Source organism: Saccopteryx leptura, chromosome X (assembly GCF_036850995.1).
Source record: "Saccopteryx leptura isolate mSacLep1 chromosome X, mSacLep1_pri_phased_curated, whole genome shotgun sequence".
Classification (NCBI taxonomy): Eukaryota; Metazoa; Chordata; class Mammalia; order Chiroptera; family Emballonuridae; genus Saccopteryx; species Saccopteryx leptura.
The window spans coordinates 37,318,690-37,341,004 of NC_089516.1; the positions used below are offsets into that span (position 1 = coordinate 37,318,690).

General features: G+C 42.1%; 1 protein-coding gene and 1 non-coding gene across 2 annotated transcripts in view; one reads left to right on the plus strand and one right to left on the minus strand.

The window, feature by feature from the left end:
• The window catches only part of FAAH2 (fatty acid amide hydrolase 2), a 108,371-nt gene that overhangs the window by 61,761 nt on the left and 24,295 nt on the right, over window positions 1-22,315 (minus strand). Inside the window, exon 3 of the mRNA XM_066357639.1 lies at window positions 8,738-8,874. Coding sequence (XP_066213736.1) covers window positions 8,738-8,874 — 137 coding nt within the window. The remainder of the gene's footprint in view (window positions 1-8,737; window positions 8,875-22,315) is intronic.
• On the plus strand, window positions 10,937-11,012 carry TRNAT-AGU (transfer RNA threonine (anticodon AGU)). Its single transcript has one exon. It is a non-coding gene; the product is annotated as a tRNA-Thr (tRNA).

The window sequence follows — 22,315 nt, forward strand, 5'->3', positions numbered from 1 at the left end:
TGAAAAGAATGTATATTCTGCTGCTTTGGGGTGGAAGGTTCTGAGGATATTAGTTAAATCCAATTGCTCTAGTGTGCCATTTAAGGCCACTGTTTCTTTGTTAATTTTCTGTCTGGAGGATTTATCTATTGATTTAGTGGGGTATTAAAATCTATTATTGTATTGTTGTCAATCTTGCCCTTTATGTACATCAAAATCTGCTTTATATATTTAGGTGCTCCTTTAGGTGCATAAATATTTACAATGGTTATATCCTTCTGTTGGATTGTTCTCTTTATCATTACATAGTGACTTTCTCTATCCCTTACTATAGCCTTTGTTTTAAAGGCTATTTTGTCAGATATAAGTTTTGCTACCCTAGCTTTTTTTTGTTTCCATTTGCATGAAATACTTTTTTCATCCCTTCACTTTCAGTCTGTGTATCGCTTGTTCTGAATCAAGTCTCTTGTAAACAGCATATGTATGGGTCCTGTTTCCTTAGCCATGCAGCTACTCTATCCCTATAACTTTTGATTGGAGCATTTAATCCATTTACATTTAAGGTTATTATTGATAAGTACTCATTTATTGACATTTTATTCTCTAAATCTACAATCCACTTTTTCTCAATTTCTTTCTTTCCTTTGCACTTTTTTACCGCAAGCCCCTTAATATTTCTTGCAGTACTGCTTTGGTTGTAATGAATTCCTTGAGTTTTTCCATTTTTTTATTTTTTGGTCTGGGAAGCTTTTTATTTCTCCTTCAATTTTAAATGATAGCCTTGCTGGATAAAGTAGTCTTGGTTGTAGGTTCTTGTTTTGCATCACTTTGAGTATTTCTTGCCACTCCCTTCTGGCCTCAAGTGTTTCTCTTGAGTAGTCGGATGTCATCTTTATGGGGGCTACTCTGTGGAAATTAACTGCCTTTTTCTTGCAGTTTTAGTATTCTTTGTCTCTTAACTTTGGCATTTTAATTTTGATGTTTCTCGGTGTAGGCCTCCTTGGGTTCCTCTTTAATAGGACTTTCTGTGCTTCTTGATATTTTATGACTTTTTCCTTCATCATTTTATGGGAATTTTTAGCTATGACTTCAAACAGGTTCTCTATTCCTAGTTCGTTCTCTTCTCTTTCAGGAACCCCTATGATGCAAATGTTGTTTCTCTGTATGTCACAGAGCTCTCTTAGAGTTTCCTCAATCTTTTTGTGCCTCTTTTCGTTTTGCTGCTCTGCTTCTGTGCTTCTGTTTATCTTGTCTTCTAAATCACTGATTCGATCTTCTGCTTCATCCAGCCTACTGTTGATTCCTTCTGGGCAGTCTTCATTTCTGATATTGTATTTCTCATTTCTGACTGGTTCTTTTTTTATTATTTCAATGTCCTTTTTGATGCTTTCTATTTCTTTATTTAGGTTCTCATTATGACCATCCACTGTTGTTCTAAGATCCTTGAGCATCCTAAAAATCATTATTTTAAACTCTGCGTCTGATAGTTTGGTTGCTTCCATTTCATTTAGTCCTTTTTCTGGGGATTTCTCTTGTTGATTGATTTGGGTCACATTTCTTTGCCCATTTTGTTTGTGTATTAGGTAGCGATGACTTTGTAATCTTTGTCGTGTCTTTATGAGGAAGATGGGCTCGGTGGTACTGACTCCAGGCCATCTGTTATCCTTGCTCTAGGAATGCTTCTTGAGGGTATTGTTTTCCCTCCTGTTGTATGCGACTTTTCAATGCAGTTGGCCCTTTCGTGGGTAAAGTTATCTCTTCAGGCTGACTGACTCTAAATGCCAGTCTTGATCATGTGTATTACACACTGTGCAATGTTTCCTGTTGGGCATATTTATTCTCCAGTGTCTGTTGCCTGCTAGACTCCTCCTTTGGGTGTGCTGCTTGTGTAGTTAGCTGAATCTAGGTTGGTGCTTTCTGCCACCCACTACCAGTTGTGTTGGTTCTGTATCTTCTTTGGTTGGCACCAGCCATTGTTTGTAACCTGCTGTGGGCTGTCTGCAGGTACTGCTCTTTTCACTGCTTGTGTCAGCATTTTCTGTGCCTGGGTAGTATGGGAGGTGCCAACTTGTGTATAAGGATCAGCTTCCTCCTACTTATAGATGAGAGCAGCTCCGTAAAAGCCACAAGCTCCATAAGATTTTCCTCCACTTTTCAGCTGCTCACCTCCTCTTGCAGCTGCCTGGTCTTCCCACAGAGTCTTCTGTAGAAAGACTCAGCTGGGCCAGGTGTGAGGAGCCCTTCCTTACAATACTATTCTATCAAGGGTTGATAATTCCTGAACTTATGCTCTCTGAAGCTTGTCACTGGATGTGCCAGCCCTGTGCCTCCCTGGCAGGAACCCAGCACAGACCAGTGGGAGACACTGCCCGTGAATGGCCCTAAGCAACCTTGTTGGAGCTACAAGCAATTCAGAGTTTGTGGCTGCCTCTGCTGGGCCTAGATGCATGTGGAAATGCCAAGTTGCACACATAGGCTGGCTTTACCCACTCTGGGCCTGAGGGAAGATCTGCTTAAAAGACCAAGGTTCCCTGAGTCTCACCTTCTGCAGCTTCTGTCTGCTGGCTGCTTGTTGGGCTCAGCCACTGAAAAAACCTCTGGTAGTGTCTAGAACCTGAGGCAATTCAGTGATTAGGAAAGGTAGTGGGTGTAGCTCCACCCCTTTACCCCAGGTGTCAGTCTGTCCAGACCTTTTTCACAGACCTCTGTGGCCCCAGAAGTCTGGTGGATGTGGCCTCTGACCCAAAGGTGTGGTCTTCCCACAGTCCAAACAGTTTCTACTGAGTCTCCTGTGGGGCAAAAGCACCAGTCTTAGATTTGGGAGCATGTGGGGGAAAGCTCTGGCCACAAAACCAGAAAATTGAGTCACTGACGTGCCCCTTGCTTCCTGGATTCTCAGCACAACCCAGTCTTCATGACTGAGGCAGGAGAGACTCCCGAAGCAGAGCAGTTGCTTTCCCCCAGGCTGATGATGCTCAGAGATGACTGCTTCACCCAAGAAAGATGGTTACTACAGTATTGGAGAATGACCTAACACAGGGTTCTGTGGCTGTCCCCTTCAGTGTCTCTCCCTCGGCCTCCAACGTTACACTCTTCTCATGTAACTCTAGTCCTCTCAGCTCTCCCCCGCCAGAGCCCAGGGTAAGTGGCTGTTAACGAGATTTTCAATGCTGGCCCTTTAAGATGGAGCCTGAATCTCTAAGAGCTCTGTCTCTTTTACGCAGAAAGAAACCCTGGCCCGTTTGACTACCGAATGCTGTCTGGACGCCTCTTCTAGGCTCTGGGGCTCTAGGCTGGGGCTCCTGGCCTGGGGCTTAGGGCCCACACCTCTCAGACAACCCTCCCAACAGTGACAATCCCTCTAGACCTTCAGCTGCCACTTGCTTCTGGGAGTAGGACAGCCCTTTCGGTGTCTCCACCCTTCCTACCAGTCTCAGTGTAGCTTCTTCTGTGATCCTTGGTTATACACTCCTCTTCGTTTAGTCCAAAGTTGGTTTTTCAAGATTACTGTTCTTAAATTAAGTTGTAATCTAATTTGGTCCTGGGAGGTGGCAGTTAGAACGTCCACCTACTCTGTCACCATCTTGGACTCACTCTTCTACCTATTTTTATTTTATTTTTTTTTTCATTTTTCTGAAGCTGGAAACGGGGAGAGACAGTCAGACAGACTCCCGCATGCGCCCGACCGGGATCCACCTGGCACACCCACCATGGGGCGATGCTCTGCCCACCAGGGGGCGATGCTCTGCCCATCCTGGGCGTCACCATATTGCGACCAGAGCTACTCTAGCGCCTGGGGCAGAGGCCACAGAGCCATCCCCAGCGCCCGGGCCATCTTTGCTCCAATGGAGCCTTGGCTGCGGGAGGGGAAGAGAGAGACAGAGAGGAAAGTGCGGCGGAGGGGTGGAGAAGCAAATGGGCGCTTCTCCTGTGTGCCCTGGCCGGGAATCGAACCCGGGTCCTCCGCACGCTAGGCCGACGCTCTACCGCTGAGCCAACCGGCCAGGGCCTCTTCTACCTATTTTTAAATTAGATTGTTTGTATATTTGGTGTTGATTGTATATGCTTTTTATATATTTTGGATATTTGTCTCTTGTTGGAGCTGTTCTTTGTAAATATTATTGCCCATTCAGTTGGTTGCTTTTTTATTTTGTCAGTTTCTCTCAGTGTTCAGAAGCTTTTTAGTTTGTTATAGTCCAATTTTATATTTTTGCCTTTACTTCCATTGCCTTTGGGGTCAAATTCATAAAATCTCTAAGATCAAGGTCTTTAACTTTAGTACCTATGTTTTCTTGTATGTAATTAATTGTTTCAGGTACTATATTTAAGTATTTAATCCATTTTGAGTTAATTTTCATATATGGGGACATTCTTTTGTATGTGGCTTTCCAAATTTTCCAGCACCATTCATTAATTAAAGAGGCTTTCTTACCTCCATTATATATTATGGCCCACATTATTTGCCCATATACAGGAGGGTTTATTTCTGGACTCTCAATTTTGTTCCATTGTTCTGTATGCCTGTTTTTCTGCCAATACCAAGCTTTTTTGATTATTGTTGTTTCATAGAATGATTAGAAGACAGGTAATATGCATTATGGCTGAGTACTATTATATTATATACATTTACCACATCTTCTTCATCCAGTTATCCATCAAAGGACAATTTCTATGTTTTTGCAAATATTGTGCATTTTTGTCAGGATTGCTTAAGCTTTTCTATTTTTCTTTTGTTTGTTTCATTGTTTTGTTTTGTTTTGGGCTCCATACAAATCTCATGCTTTTTTGTTCGATTTATTTATTAATGTAATTGGGGTTTTGATGGGGAATGCATTAAATCTCTATATTGCTTTGGGTAATAAAATACATTAACTGTTGATTCTTCCAATCCACGAATATGAATACCTTTCTATTTCATTTTGTCTTTTTGAATCTCTTTTAATGTTGCTCAACTTCACTAGCTATTAGAGAACAGCAGATCAAACCACAGTGAGATATCACCTCACACCTCTTAGAATGACTATTATTAACAAAACAATAACAAGTGTTGGAGAAGTTGTGAATGAAATGGAACCTTCATTCACTGCTGTTGGGAATATAAATTGGTACTTCCACTATGAAAACAGTGTGGAGGCTTCTTACAAAATTAAGGATAAAGTAACTATAATCTAGCTACCCCTCTTTTGGGTATCTAACCAAATTTTTTTAAAACTTTTATTTTCTAAAATTTATGCACCCCTGTATTTATTGTAGCATTATTAACAGTGGGCAAGACATAAAAACATAGAAATTGTCCTTTGATGGATAACTGGATGAAGAAGATGTGGTAAATGTATATAATATAATAGTACTCAGCCATAAAAAATGAAATATTACCATATTTGTAGGGATCCATAAAATACCCTGAATAGCCAAAGCAATCCTGAGAAAAAATAATAGAGCCAGAGGTATCACACTACCTGAGTTCAAATTATACTATAGAGCTACAATAATCAAAACAGCATGATATTGGCAGAAAAACAGACATACAGATGAATGGAACAGAATCAAGAGCCCAGAAATAAGACCACATATATATGGACAAATAATCTTTGACAATGGAGACAAAATCATAATGAAGACAGCCTTTTCAATAAATGGTGTTAGGAAAACTGGCGAGCCACATGCAAAATAATAAAACTTGACTCCAGTTTTTCCCCCTACACAAAAATCAATTCAAAATGGATCAAAGACCTAGATATAATACCTGAAACAATAAATCATGTAGAAAAAAAAATAGGTACTAAATTCATGGACCTTGGCTGTAGAGAACATTTTATGAATTTGACCCCAAAGGCAAGGGAAGTAAATGCAATAATACATGAATAGGATTATATCAAAATGAAAAAGCTTCTGCATAATAAAAGAAAACAACAAAACAAAAAGGCAGCCAACCAAATGGGAGATGATATTTACAAACAACAGCTGCAATATAGGCTTATTAGAATTCACAAAGCTCAGCAAAAAACAAGCAAACAATCCAATGAAAAAATTGGGAGAGGACCTGAGCAGACACTTCTCCCAAGAAGACATACTGTTGGCCAACAGATATATGAAAAGATGCTCACCTTCACTAGCTATTTGAGAAATGCAAATCAAAAGTACAATGAAATACCATCTCAACCTGATTGCTTATTATCAACATGACAGGTAATAATAAGTGTTGGAGGGGCTGTGGAGAAAAAGGAACCCTCATTCACTGCTGGCGGGAATGCAAACTGGTACAGCTATTATGGAAGGAAGTATGGTGATTCTTCAAAAAATTAAGAATATAACTACCATATGACCCAGCAATCCCTCTACTGGGTATTCACCCAAACAACTGGAAAATGTTGGTATTAAAAGACACATGTTCATTGCAGCATTATTCACAGTGGCCAAGACATAGAAACAATCAAAGTGTCCCTCAATAGAAGACTGGATAAAGAGGATGTGGTACATATATACAAGGGAATACTATTCAGCCATAAGAAATGATGACATGTTCCTATTTACAACAATATGGATCGACCTTGAGAACATTACACTGAGTGAAATAATTACATCAGAGAAAGTTAAGAACTGTATGATTTGATATATTGGTGGAATATAAAACTGAGATTCATTGACATAGATAAAAATGAAGTGGTTACCAGGGGGATGGGGTTGTAGAGGTTGGGGATGGGGGGATGGAAATATAGAGGGACAAATATATGGTAACGGAAAATGATTTGACTTTGGGTGATGGGTACACAACATAATCAACAGTTCAAGTGGTATAGAAATATTTATCTGAAATCTATGTAATCAGACATATTGAACAATGTCAACCCATTAAATTTAGTTTTCTGAATAAAATTTAAAAAAAATAAAAAAGGTTTCCTCCTAAGTATTTTATTCTTTTTGTTGCAATTGCAAAACAAATTTTTTAAAAATTTCTTTTTCTGAAATCTTACTGTTTGTGTATAGGAACAAAATGTATTTTTATACATTGATTTTGTACCCTGCCAACTACTGTATTTGTTTATTATTTCTAATAGTTTTTCTGATGAAGTCTTTAGGGTTTCTGTTTAAAGAATCATGTTGTCAGTAAAATGTGATGATTTTATATCTTCCTTCTCCAACTTCAATGCCTTTTATTTCTTTCTCTTGTCTGATTGTTCTGGATTAGACTACTGTTATTCAACATAGAACTGGAAGTCCTACTTTATTTTCTAAATGAGATTTTTAGTTTTAGGTACTATTTCTTCATTAAATATTCAGTAGAATTTTCTAGTTAAGTCATCTTGGCCTAGGCTTTTCTTTGTGCAGATATTTTAAATGATTAATTTTGTCATCTTACTTGCCATATGTCTATTCATATTTTCTGTTTTCTTGAATCCCTTTTATTTTCATCTCTCTAAGAATATTTCTATTTCATCTATGTTGTCTAATGTGTTTATACAAAGTTATTATTATTTTTTTAATAAATTTATTTTATTTTATTTATTCATTTTAGAGGAGAGAGAGAGAGAGAGAGAGAGAGAGAGAGAGAAGGTGGGGAGGAGCTGGAAGCATCAACTCCCATATGTGCCTTGACCAGGCAAGCCTAGGGTTTCGAACCGGCGACCTCAGCATTTCCAGGTTGACGCTTTATCCACTGCGCCACCACAGGTCAGGCAATATACAAAGTTATTATTAACTTATAATTCCTTTAATATGATTAGTAGTTGTTATTCCACCTCTCTCATGATTTTTAAAACTTCTTATTTTCTCTCTTTCTCGTCTCTCATTTTATGTAGTTAAAACTTCATCAATTTTATTTTTTGTCATTTCAAACCAACTTTTGTTTTCATCCATTTTAATTATGTTTAAGTATTTTCTAGCTCAGTGATTTCCAGTCTAATCTGTATTTTTTCCCTTCTACTTGCTGTAACTTTAGTTTATTCTCTTTTTTTATAGTTTGCTAAGGTGAAAACTTACATTATTGATTTTAATCTTTCTTTACTTCAAATATACTCAGCCGACTATATATATTTCCCTCTGATCACTTTTTCAGCTCTATCCCATTAGATGTTATTATATTATTTCTTTATTTTCAGTTCAAACACTTCTTTTTTTTTTTTAACTGATGAATTATTTGGAAAGATGTTCATGTCAAACATCTGGAATATTCATTTACTTTTATAAATTTATTTTTATTTTGTGACACTAGATAACATAATTATACATGTTTCAGGTGCCCAATTCTACAACACATCCCTGTACACCATATTGTGTGTTCACCCACCCCCAAGTCAAGTCCTCATCTGCAGGGGAGATGGAGGAGGGTATAGGGGAGATTTTCATTTATTTTTGAGGACATCCAGGAGTTATAAAATAAGAATTGCATTACAGAAAAAACATGGGCTTTTATCAGAGTCCCAGTTCAGCTTTAGTCGAGCTACTTTAGGGTCATGAAATTCAGTTTTTTTACTTGAAAAATGATATAATAATACTATTCTTGTAGTCTTTGTGGAGGACTAGTGGGCACTGCACATAGCCCCTCATATTCTATAGAATTTTAAGAGATGATGGCCATTACTGTCTCTCTTCTCAAGGAAACTTGCAAAATATTTCCCATCAATTCAAAATTGGAGAAGAACCTTACATTAGTTTTCTATTTTGGTAACATATTTTTTTGTTTTTTAACTTCAGAATATATATGCCATTTGTGAGTTCACCTTATGTGTCTAAAGAAAGAAAATACAAAGAACAGTACCTTGTAACTGGAAAGCTTCTTTGACTGTTAAAGGAACCCCAAGGAAGGGCCATTTTTTTTCCAGAGTGGCATCATCTTCCTGCTTCTCTGAAAGCTTTTTATCGACAGCATGAGCCTCCTTCTTAGCTGCTTCAAACCTAAGAAAATTAAGAAAGAAACAGAGCTACATAAAGCTGTGAACTGCAGATCCTGAGAAAGAAGTATTCAAACAAAAATAAATTTTAAAAAGTCTATGACTTCAAAACAAACAATACTTCTGGAGCTATCATTTCCTACTTCTGAGGTCTATACAAGTTATTTTATCTTGCTGGACTTCAGCTGCCTCATTTGGAAATTTGGCATATCTACCTAGCAGGGTGGCTGTGAAGATGCAGTGAAAAAAATGGGTGCAAACAGAGTAAGGAGGATTTATCACTGCCAGGTGTGTAAGACAATATTCCAGAAAAGGAAGAAACATGAGTTCTATAGTGTGCCATGATAATAAATGATGATGATGATGGATGATAACAGTGATAGTTAATCAGTGATATGTGCCAAGCACTGCTCTAAACATGGTAAAATTGCTCAATCTTAACAATTTTGTGAGGTAGGTACAATTACTATACACAATTTACACATGAGGTAAAAAGTTAGGCTCTGGGACATTTAGAAATGTGCCCAGGATCACACATCTAATAAATGACAAAAATAATGATTTTATACCAAGGTTTAGTTTGTTCTGAAGTCTAAAAACACAGGCTCTGGACCTGAGCTGTCTGATACAGTAGCCATTAGCTACATGTTCCTATTGAGTATTTGAAAATTCACTAGTGCAATTTGTCAAAATTATATGTTTGACATGTTTAAATAATATATATTATTAAAATTAATTACACTTGTTTTCTAATTTTTTTAAAAAAATTGCTAGTAGAATATTCAAAATTACGTATAACTCACATTTTATTTCTATTGCATAGTAATCATCTAGAGCAAGAATACATAAATTTATATCCCAACTCCACTGTTTACTGTATCTTGTTAGGAGTGTTTCTTAAACTCTTTATATTTCAGTTTACACATACAAATAATGAATAATAAATATAAATAACAAAACTAATAATATTTACCTGATGAGATTGTTGATATAATTTAATGAGTTAACACACTTGTAAATATTTACAAGTTAAAATACTTATAACTTAAAAAGATAATACATTTGTAAATACAACCAAATGCCTGGAACATTTTAAACACTAAAATATTTTTACTGGTATTATTAAGGCTTATTAAAGAGAAAAGGAACTCCAAGCATACAAAATAAAAAATGATGCAATGAAAATCCCAGCTGGTTGGCTCAGCCGTAGAGTGTTGGCCCGGCATGTGGAAGTTCCGGGTTCAATTCCCAGTCAGGGTGCACAGGAGAAGCGCCCATCTACTTCTTCACCCTTCCCCCTCTCCTTTCTTTCTATCTCTCTCTTCCTCTCCCATAGCCAAGACTCCATTGGAGCAAAGTTGGCCTGGGTGCTGAAGGATGGCTCCATGGCCTCTGCCTCAGGTGCTAGAATGGCTCCAGACGCAACGGAATAACATCCCAGATGGGCAGCGCATCACCCCCTAGTGGGCATGCCGGGTAGATCCCAGTTGGGTGCATGCAGGAGTCTGTCTGACTGCCTCCCCACTTCTAACTTTGAAAAAAAATACACAAAAAAATTGATACAATGAAAAATCATGGCCCATTTTTGTGAAAAATCTATTAAAGTATTTCTTTATCTTGTGTTTACTGAGAACTACTTGCTCACCACCAGGAGTGGGAACTCTGTTGTCAGGTCTACACTGCAGAATGTTTCTATTCTCAATGTGTTGGAAACCTTACCAAGTGAAACAAAAAAACCCTTTCTCTCTCTCTCTCTCTCTCTCTCTCTCTCTCTCTCTCTCTCCATTCAACTAAAAGTAATAGGTGCCTGGGTTGTTTAGAGCTATGACAGGGTTCTGAAATTAAGAATGAATAGCAGGACACTAAAAAGAAGGCCCACACATCTAATTTTGAGAGCTCCAGAACTGCCTCAGATCTGGCCTTCCCAGGTTCTGCTTGTTCAAATCTTTTTTGAATTCTGTAAAATTGCTAGGATCATTACAAATACTCAGCCAGCCATTACCTTTTTCCTCTTAAATTATAGTCAAAGTTTATTTCAAGCAAAATAGTTTTAATAAAGCACAGCCGCCCTGGCCGGTTGGCTCAGTGGTAGAGCGTCGGCCTAGTGTGCGGAGGACCCGGGTTCGATTCCCGGCCAGGGCACACAGGAGAAGCGCCCATTTGCTTCTCCACCCCTCCGCCGCACTTTCCTCTCTGTCTCTCTCTTCCCCTCCCGCAGCCAAGGCTCCATTGGAGCAAAGATGGCCCGGACGCTGGGGATGGCTCCTTGGCCTCTGCCTCAGGCGCTAGAGTGGCTCTGGTCGCAACATGGCGACGCCCAGGATGGGCAGAGCATCGCCCCCTGGTGGGCAGAGCGTCGCCCCTGGTGGGCGTGCCGGGTGGATCCCGGTCGGGCGCATGCGGGAGTCTGTCTGACTGTCTCTCCCTGTTTCCAGCTTCAGAAAAATGAAAAAAAAAAAAAAATTACAAAAAAATAAATAAATAAATAAAGCACAGCCATTTAGAATCTATGGATATTTCCACATTTCTAGAGCTATAAGCAAGGTTAGTTCATTAGCATTTGTTAAGTAAAGCTTAATACCCTGGGTGGTGCACATTCCAGGTCCCTTGAGGTCTATCTGAGAAAAAAGGGGCACTTTCTACTTTGTCTATAACTCATCTCTCACATTTTGGTTTTATATGAAGCAGGTCAGATGGTTGTGAAGCTGGGGATTAGCATTCTCTGGAAATAAAAGGATTTTAAGTTACCAATTCAGAGGCACTGGGGAATCTAAGACCAGCATCTCCAACAGGAGAAAAATTGTAACCCCAGTAAAGCATCCATGTGCCTAAGAGTGCTATTTCTTGAAAGCTTCCACAGATCTTTCCCCCTATCTAAAACAGAAGGGTCAAGAAGTCAGGAAAAGGGCCTGAGATCAGGAAAGAGGACCTTGAGGAACAATGTCTAAGTCTGGAAAAAGGAGGACCCAGACAGAGATAGACACTAGAACCGTGATGGCGTGCCTTTTTATAAAAACCACCCACTTTTGCAGTGCTGGTCAACCTGGTCCCTCCTGCCCACTAGTGGGCGTTCCAGCTTTCATGGTGGGCCAATCGCGACTCAGCTGTGGGAAAAAGGGACACTGGAAGGTAAACTGCCCTCTTGCTTCCTCCAAGGGAGGGTTCAGTCTCTTCCACCCCTACCTACCACCTCCAACCTAACCTTGCCCAGTCTACTGGGACATACCACTGAAGACTGAAGGTGCCCAGGGCCACTGACCCTATCTCATGTCACCATGGATGAGCCTAGGGTAGCCATCCAAGTGAAGGTAAGCCGATCTCATTTCTTTTTTTTCTTTTTTTTTTTTGTATTTTTCTGAAGCTAGAAACGGGGAGAGACAGTCAGACAGACTCCCACATGCACCCGACTGGGATCCACCCGGCATGCCCACCAGAGGGCGACGCTCTGCCCACCAGGGGGCGATGCTCTGCCGCGACCAGAGCCACTCTAGCGCCTGCGGCAGAGGCCAAGGAGCCATCCCCAGGCCCGGGTCATCTTTGCTCCAATGGAGCCTCGGCTGCGGGAGGGGAAGAGAGAGAGAGAGGAAGGAGAGGGGGAGGGGTGGAGAAGCAGATGGGCGCTTCTCCTGTGTGCCCTGGCCAGGAATCGAACCCGGGACTTCTGCACGCCAGGCCGACGCTCTACCACTGAGCCAACCGGCTAGGGCCGATCTCATTTCTTATAGATACAGGGCCCATTTACTCTGCCTTGCCTGAATATTCAGGTCTTCTCATCCCTTAAAGATCACTGTTGTTGGTGTTGATGGTCTTATTCCCTCTCTGTTGGCCACAGATCCACTGCCTTGTCTAATACATGGTGTTTCTTTACACACTCTTTTCTCCTCCTACCTCGATGCCCTACACCTATTTTAGGCCAGGACCTACTCTCCAAATACAGAGCCTCTCTCTCCTTTCACCTCCCATCCTTGGAGTCAGGCTTGTTACTGCTTCTTAGCCGGCCAGATTTGCCCACTTCTGTTATAAATTTACCTCTACCACCGAGCATAGTGAATCCTAAGGTTCTCCTCACCACCCCCACCGTGGCAAAACTCCAGGGAAAGACCCCCTAGTTTCATGTCTCCAGGTTAAAGAAAACAGAAGCTTCATCTCCACACATGCCTATGGATGACCCTTCTAGTCAACCTGAATCACCACCCAGATTTATGCCTGCTCCCCCTTAGGGCTCACCAACGTCAGACTGATTAAAATCTCAGAAGAAGAACAGCCTGAGCCTTGAGTAACTATGACTACCCTCTGGCAACAGACAGGATGGCGATTCCAGCTTGCTCTATTCTTTCTTATCTCCTTACCCTTAAAGGCATACTCTGCCCCCATACCCTCCCTCTTAGAATCCTCACATCTAGAAAGCTCTCTTAATCTTATTTAAAATCTCGTAATCAAGACTAACTCCTCCTATGCAGCTGACTGCTGGATTTGTCTGTCTATGTCATCTTCAGCTTACCCAGCTCTCTCTATTCCTCTTAATAATACTCATCTCCTTCACACCACTCTTATGTACAAGATTTAGAAAAGGGCCACCTTCTTTGAGAGAGCCAGCACTCTCATAGGAGATTACCCTACCTCAGCTGCAAACCGAGCACACAAGCTATATTAAACCTACTATTCCCAGCTTGAAAAATTAAAACCCCAAACGCCTCCTGCTCAAGGACCAGTCACTTTAAATACCCCTCTCCTTTCACCTGTTCCCCTATGCTTCAAGGCTCAGGGTGATGTCCCAGTTGGTCACTCTCCCCTCTAACCTCTGCAACACCACAATAACTATTCAATTTCCCAAAGACCATCAGAACCATCGAGTTAACTATCAAGTCTCTCCAGAAGCAAACTGATTATTTTCTAACCCTGTTCGGTTCACAGAACCCCCTACTCTTACAGCTTCACAACGTAAATGTTCCTATCCTACCACATGACTCTATCCCTAACTTACTACTCCTTCCATACAGTTGCAATACTCAAAGCAGGCCTCTGACCATGTCTCCCCCCTAGTCGGGGCAGCACTTTCCTCCACCTTGACCATCTGGAGTTTAGAGACAGACGGAGGAAACCGACCCCTTGTCCATCTATTCTCTATTCACCTCTCAGCCTGTCTCACCCAATCAGGGGCTTTCTATATGTGTGAGACCAACACCTATATGTGCCTCCCAACTAATTGGATGGGAACCTATACCCTAGTCTGTTTCACCCTGAATATCAACATAATCCCACCCCATGAGTCTCTCCCAGTTCCTAGTACTCTACCCGTCAATCAAAGGACCAGACAAGCCATACAGGTAATCCCTCTTCTTATTGCCTTAGGAATCTCTACAGGACTAGGTCTGGGGGTGGGGGGACTGGCCACTTCCCTGTCTTATTTCCACTCTCTCTCTGGAGCTCAACAAATCCATGAAAAACAAGCCGAATCTTGGAATCAGTGGCTCCACACAAACTGGGTGTCTTGGCTACTACCATTTATTGGTCTACTCACTCTCATATTTGTCATTTTAGCTTTGGGGCCCTGTCTCCTATGTCTATTCTCTAGCTTCTTACAGAACCGCATGCAGGCCTTCGCCAATCAGAAAACTGGAGAAATCTACCTAGCTCTACACACCACCCCTGAAACTTACACTCACCAGGCAGAAAAATTTGATCCCCTATGACTATGCCCCTAAACAGCAGGAAGAAGTTACAGAAGAGAGACTACCACCCCTATAACCCTACCCTGCCTTCTACATTCTCAGCATGTGGTCTGTCTCCTGTGCCTTTTCTCTAATTTCCTCCAGGACTGCCTAAAAGCCTTCACTAACTGGACTGTCCATGAACTCCTGTTACTCCAAGCCACCGACTTCTGGTACTTCGCCACCACAGCCTGAGGTCAGCCATCTCTTCCTCAGACTCGCCACCCCTTACCAGCAGGAAGTAGCTACAGAAAAATGATCATCACCTCTCAACCATATAACAAAAGGCTGGAATGATAGGGTTGCGGGTGGGGGGGCCATGACCCGTCCTCCCTTAAGGGGACAAAGGGACACTGACAAACTGGATGTTCCAGGTTACTACCCCCTGGGCATCTGGGTGACTAACCTGGCTGTGGAAGGTCCCTTAGCTTATTTACGGTTAATCTTACATAAATCACTAAAAGATATATTTTTTCCTTAATGACTACCAGCCCCCACCCTCATATCCCCTATTTAACCCTACCTGTTAGAGAACCCTCTCCCTTACCAGACAGCCCAGCAGGTTTCCTTTCATTAAAGCCTGTTACACTGGTCTTTCAGACTCCGACTGATTCTATCACCTACAACAATCATAAACTCCATGAAGCTTTCATAGCAGAGAATCACATAGTGTTCAGACCCTAATAGACTATTCTGCATGGACACCAGGGGTTTTTGACAATGATGTAACCAATAGCCATCACGAACCTGAACCCACCAGAGAAGGAAACACTACTGTATCCAATCCAAAAAGAGCTCCACACACTCCTATGATCAGTTCTTCAACCACTCTCTGTATATACCCACTTTCCAATTCTCACCTCCAATTCCTGATATATAATGTCTCATGTCTCAGGCACCATAACTACCACCGCTACAGGCTGAGCAGAGACGACCTCAGAGGCACTGTCTATCCACATGTACCAATACTCCAGATCCAAACTTCATGGAAGCTCTGTGTGTGCCCACACGTCAAGCAGTAGAGTTACTGCTGCTGCAGAGTGCCAATGACACAGGCCCCTGAAACTTTGCCCTCCACAAGCATCTGAGATTAAGACTAACTCTATTGTGGCTATTTGTGTGCTCACACATCAGACACCAGTGTCACCACTTCAAGCTAGCCAGTGCCCCAGACCCCAGAGTTGCTATCACTCTGTAAGAACATATAATCCAGACACTGGTTCTGTGGCTGTTCTATAGGTGCCCCTGTATCAGAAATCAATGGCACCAACAGAGTAAAATAATACGAGATCCAGAGCCAGGGCCAAGAAGGACCTTTTCAACTAAGATATCATTCACAAGAGATAAAGAAATCAGGATGTCTCCAGTGCAGACACCTGCAGCTTTGGCCACCAAAGATCCCTACATTGACTTCAGCTAACAGAGCTTGCTGAAAGGAGACTATGCCATTGGGCTTATCCCAGGGCCAGAATTACCCCACTCTATTCTGCTGGCTCCCTCAAGCCCACTCACTGGTGAAGGTATTACCCAATCAGAAGCAATCTGTAAAGTCTAAAGCGGTATCCACATCATCAGATGAACACATATAAAGACAAAGTTACAAGGAAAATAAAAATTTTAAAGTATAACATCCCTAAACGAAAAAAACAACTTTCCAGAAACAGACAACATAGAAATGAAGATCTATGAATTTCCTGAAAAATAAATCAAAAAAGTATTTTAAGAAGATCAGTGAGCAACAAGAAAACACACATTGGCCACTCAACAAAATCAGGAAAACAATACATGAACAAAATGAGAAGTTCAACAAAGAAATAAAAATCATAAGAAAGAACCAACAGAAATTATGAAGCTGAAAATACATTAAGTGAAATGAAATAGAGCAACAGAGTCAATCAATCAGGAGGAAGAATATGTAAACATGAAAATGGGTCATTTGAAATTACATAGCCAAAAAAGAAAAAGAAAGAAAAGAGTGAAGAAAACCTACATGTATTATGGGATTCATCAAATAAAATGCATTCAACAAACAAAATTATATTTACATTATTGAATTCCTAGTAGACAGACAGAAAAAGGCAGAAAAATGATAACTAATAACTGAAAACTACACAAATCGGAGTAAAGACATGGACATCAACTTATATGAAACTCATGTATATATTTCTTTCTTTTTTTTTTTGTATTCTTCTGAAGCTGGAAACAGGGAGAGACAGTCAGACTCCCACATGCACCCGACCGGGATCCACCGGGCACGCCCACCAGGGGGCGACGCTCTGCCCTCCGGGGCGTCGCTCTGTTGCGGAGAGCCACTCTAGCGCCTGGGGCAGAGGCCAAGGAGCCATCCCCAGCGCCCTGGCCATCTTTGCTCCAGCGGAGCCTTGGCTGCGGGAGGGGAAGAGAGAGACAGAGAGGAAGGAGAGGGGGAGGGGTGGAGAAGCAGATGGGCGCCTCTCCTGTGTGCCCTGGCCGGGAATCGAACCCGGGACTTCTGCACGCCGGGCCGACGCTCTACCACAGAGCCAACTGGCCAGGGCATGTATATATTTCCTTATACATTAAATGCAAAGACAACTTCTTTATATAGCTTTATATAACTTCTTTATTATAATAAAACTGTAGAAAATCAAGACAATAAAAAATTTGAAAATAGCTAGAAAAAAAAGAAAAAAAAATCTTATATCATACAAGGGAACTCCAATAAGGTATCAGTACATTTTCAGAAGAAACCTTCAGTGGCCCAAAGGGAGTAGGATGATAAATACAAAGTGCTAAAAAAAAAAAGCCCTCCAAAACTACCAGGTGAATATACTTTACTTGAAAAACTGTCCATCTGAAAGGAAGGAAATATAAAGACTTTCCAGACCAGAGAAAAAAACAAACAAAAAACCCACAACCCTTTAGACTTATCTTATAAAAAAATGCTGAAGTCAACCATAAGAAAAGATGAAATACTGCTACCTATAACAACATGGATGGATCTTGAAAATATCATGCTAAGCGAAATAAGTCAGACAGAAAAAGTCAAGAAAGACAAAATGTAGAAGGGGTAGGGAAAGGATAAGTTTTGTTTGTAATCAAAATTATTATAAACTTAAAACAGACTGTTACAACTACAAGGTGTTTTATGTAAGCCTCATGATAAAACCTATAGTATTTAAACAAAAGATAAAAAGAAAGGAAACAAAACATACCACTAAAGCAGCGGTTCTCAACCTGTGGGTCGCGACCCCGGCGGGGGTCGAACAACCAAAACACAGGGGTTGCCTAAAGCCATCAGAAAATACATATTTATTATACAATACATTTTTAAATAAAATATACTTTACATAAAAAGTATAACAGACAAATAAGTCATTCCTCATTAAGAAAATATATTAACTGTAAACCTACATGAATTCACTTGGAGCACTTAAATATATACACACAAAAGATACAGAGAAAAGAAATAAAGCACACATTCTTCTCAAGTTCACACAAATCATTATTCAAGATGGATCATACGTTAGGTCATAAAAAGTCTTAACAAATTTAAGAAGATTGAAATCATATTAAGTATCTTTTGCGATCACAATGGTGTAAAACTATAAAAAAGAAAGCTAGGAAATTTGCAAATGTGGAAAATAAATAACCTGTTCTTGAATAACCAATGGGTCAAGGAAAATTCAAAAACAAAAAGTAAAAAAAAAAAAAAGTTGAAGGATTCTGAGATGGCTGCAGAATAAATGAAAGCTACACAAACCTGCTGCCAGCCCCAAACTGGATTTACAGCTAAAATATAGAGCAATCAGCCTGCATAATCAACTGAAGGCTAGCTGAACTGAAGTATCATAACCAAGGATTTACAGAAGCCAGACAGACTCATAAAAAGAGTAGAGGTATGGAAAGGGCTAGCCCCTGCACCCATGTGCAGTGGCTGAAAAGCCAGAGGGATATTGCAGCTATGGAGCTCCCTCCCCATAGAAAAGTGGGGTCTTGAACCCACATATGAAACCTGAACCCAGAACAAGAGACAGGAAGAGGAGCCTATATAGCATCTGGTGGTGAAAATCAGAGACCCAGATGCCACCTTCTCATGTACTGGCACTCTTATCATCACAAAACCAGCCAGGGGAGTGAGTGCATAGCTCATCCCCATCTGCTAGCAGGGCCAGTCTGCCATTCTTAGTCCTAGCAGTGTCTTTTATGGCAACCGTTTTCTGGAAAGGCTTTTCACAGAGACCTAGACAATGACTAAACTTTGTGGCCTTGGAAAGAGGGCCAGCCTCCCACACCTCCAGTGCACATCTGTCTCTAAAAAACTTTTGTCCACGAACCAGATGGTGGGAACTGGGATGTGAGGTATCATCGTAGGGGCACAAATCCTGTCTCCCTGGAAAGCAGAACCCCTACTACCCTGAGATAAGGAAGAGGTTCCAGCCTCTTTTCTATAGGCTTGTAGGAACCAAGGCTTGGTGAGGACTTAGAAAGAAAGCATGGGACACTGGGAGAGCAGAGTGTCATTCAGAGTCAGGACTTTAGGATCCAGCCTTGCCCACATTGAGCACACAGAGTGCTGAGAGAGCAGAGTGCTATGCAGAGAGCCAGTACTTTCTGAACCTGTTTCCCCATGGAAAATTTGGTCCAGGAGCCAGATGGGCAGGGTATGTAGCTACTTTGCAGTGAGGGGGGACTCCTGCCTCTCCTGTGAGCTTAACCGAAGCTGTATCAGGAAGGATAAGAAGTGCCTAACCTCCTTCTACAGGCTTGCAGGCACCACCCCCAAGGGGGACTGTTGGTAGGGCCTTGGAAAGAATGCATGGTGTGCAGGGAGAGCAGAGCCAGCCAGTACTTTAAGACTCACCCTCATGCATGGAGCTAGGGTGTGTGGCTAATTCACAGTGGTGGTGGTGGGGCCAGGGTGACTCATGCCTTACCTGAGAGCCCAGCCTGAGCTACCCTGGGAAGGGAAAGAAGTGCCCGATCCCATTCTACAGACTTGAAGGCACCAACCGCAAAGGGAAGCTGTACAAACTAACACTACCAAGTCCCGGATTCTCTGCTCCATTAGGCTCAGGTTCAGATATTCAAAGTGTGAGTCCCTTGGAGACTACTGTCAAGGACCCTGATGAAGTGCTCAGCCCCTCCTGTGGGCTGGACCACCATCAGTCCCAGAGGGAGATTCTCTTAATCTGCCTCTCTAGACCAGTGGTTCCTCAGCTGAAGGTATTTTTGCAGAGCAGACTGCTAGTCTGACCCAACCTGAATCTGCAGTTCACCTATCCTGGGAGAAGTAAGACTGGAGTCTCCAGCAATGACTGAGGGCTTTGGCTCTGGAGTAGGGGCCAATTTCCCCTCAATGAGTGCCTGACTGAATAATCCCCAAGTAAGGGACCCACTAGCCCTGTCCTCCCAACCCCAGTTGCCCTGCCTTAGCGACCTTGCAAGCTGTGGAAAGGTCTGTGGGGCAAGTCCAGTCTGGGCCCACTCTACAGTCTTTCTACAGAAGGCTTGGTGGGAACACCAGACAACTGCAAGGAGAGGAGAAACAGCTGACAGGTGGAGGTGAATTTCAAGGGCCTTGAGCCCTATTACAGAGCTGCCCTCAGCAATATGGGAAGAAGTCAACAATTTTATACAGATTGAATACACCCATGTATACCCAGGCACAGTAAACACAGCCACAACAGTGAACAGAGTAGTAGTTTCAGACAAGTAGCCAGTAGTGGGTTACAAACAACATCTGACATCAGCTCAAGTGGACCAATAACAAACATGACCAATGGTAGGCTTCAGATCACTCCAGAGCTAGACACAATGAGCCACAAAAGCAGCACAAACAAAGGGGGAGTCCAACATGCACCAAATCCTGCTGGGAACAACACCACCTCAGGGAGTAGCCACTGCACAGTGTCTCATACACACTGATTGAGGCTGACCCCTAAAGCCAGCCAGACTGGGGTTAAATCCATCCATAAAAGGGCCAACAACATTCAAGAATTATATACAACAGGAGGAGGCATATAATCCACAAGAAACCATTCCTAGAACATGGAGCTCAGGTAATCTGGAGGTTTGTACCACTGAACCCAATAAGACACCTTCATCACAAAAACATTGTAACAGTTTGGGGGTCATAGCAGAGCAACCTAATACAGAGACACAATGGAAAGACAAAGAAATATGCCTTAAATGAGCCAAGAGAAATGTTCAGAAAAATAATTAAATGAAATCAAAGCAACCAAACTATATTAGCTGCAGAGCTTAAAACAATAGTTATAAGGATGCTCATGGATCTCAGGAGAATGGATGATCTCAGTGAGAAGTTAAACAAAAAGATAATAAGCATTAAAAAGGACATAATGGAGACCTGAAGATGGCAGCAGAGTAGGCAGACGCAAAGACTCCCAGCTCACACCACCGAACTGGATTATAAACTAATTTATGAACAATCAGCATGAAAAACCAAATCTGGACTACAAGAACAGCTCTCAAAAACCAAGGAGCAAAGAAGAAGCCACAACAAACCTGGTAGGGAGTGCCTGAATCTCCCCTGCTTACAGGAACAGGGAGTGAAGGGTGAAGCTGGGCTCTCACTCCAAGGAAAAGAGCAGTAAATACTGCTCACAGCCACTTGCCTGGTGACCAGGGAATGAGGTATGTTGAAAGGGCCTGCTTGTCTTCCAAAAAGAAAGGAGAGAGAGAGAGAGACGGATGGTGAGGGGGAGAGGAATACAGGCGATGACATGAAAACCTGACTCATTCAGTGCTGGAGGCGGCCATAACTGGGGGAGGGACTGATCCTTCCACGAAGCAAAATACAACAGTACTTCCAGGTCAAAGAGATACAGACATCTGCCAGCTCCAATCAGTGCAACAAGACACAGCTGAAAACAAGAAGTGGGGAGGAGGGGCAGTAACTCAAGTCTCCATGGAGATCTGAAATACACCGCCCCCTACTGAAGCTGAGAAAGCAACCCGCCCCCAGAGAGATTAACTGGCAGAAGAGGACTACAGAGCCTCAGGTCACACCCACTGCATTCCTGGATACAGTTTCAAATAAGCCCCCTGCTGAGATCAGCAAACAAGACAATCACCTGTTAAGAAAACAAACAAATCAAGACTTCAAAGCAGCCCGAATCCTAAAGTGGATTACAAATAATAGCTGATGCCAACCCAAGAAGACATAGAAATAACACAATTGAAAACTGGAGGCAGACAACACCAAGCCTAGACTCAACCAGCTCTACAAACAAAACACCCAAACACACAGACATAATGAGAAGACAGATAAGTGCAATCCAAATGAAACCACAAGAGAAACATCCAGGAAATGATCTGAGTGATATGGAAATAACCAAACTTCTGGATGTGGAGTTCAAAATAATGATTGTAAGGATGCTTAGTGTTGGGCAGATAAAATGTATTATGCTCACTTGGCCCTGGCTGGTTGACTCAGCGGTAGAGCGTCAGCCTGGCGTGCGGGGGGACCCGGGTTCGATTCCTGGCCAGGGCACATAGGAGAAGCGCCCATTTGCTTCTCCACCCCACCTTCCTCTCTGTCTCTCTCTTCCTCTCCCGCAGCCAAGGCTCCATTGGAGCAAAGATGGCCCAGGCGCTGGGGATGGTTCCTTGGCCTCTGCCCCAGGCGCTAGAGTGGCTCTGGTCACGGCAAAGCGACGCCCCGGAGGGGCAGAGCATCGCCCCCTGGTGGGCAGAGCGTCGCCCCCTGGTGGGCGTGCCGGATGGATCCCG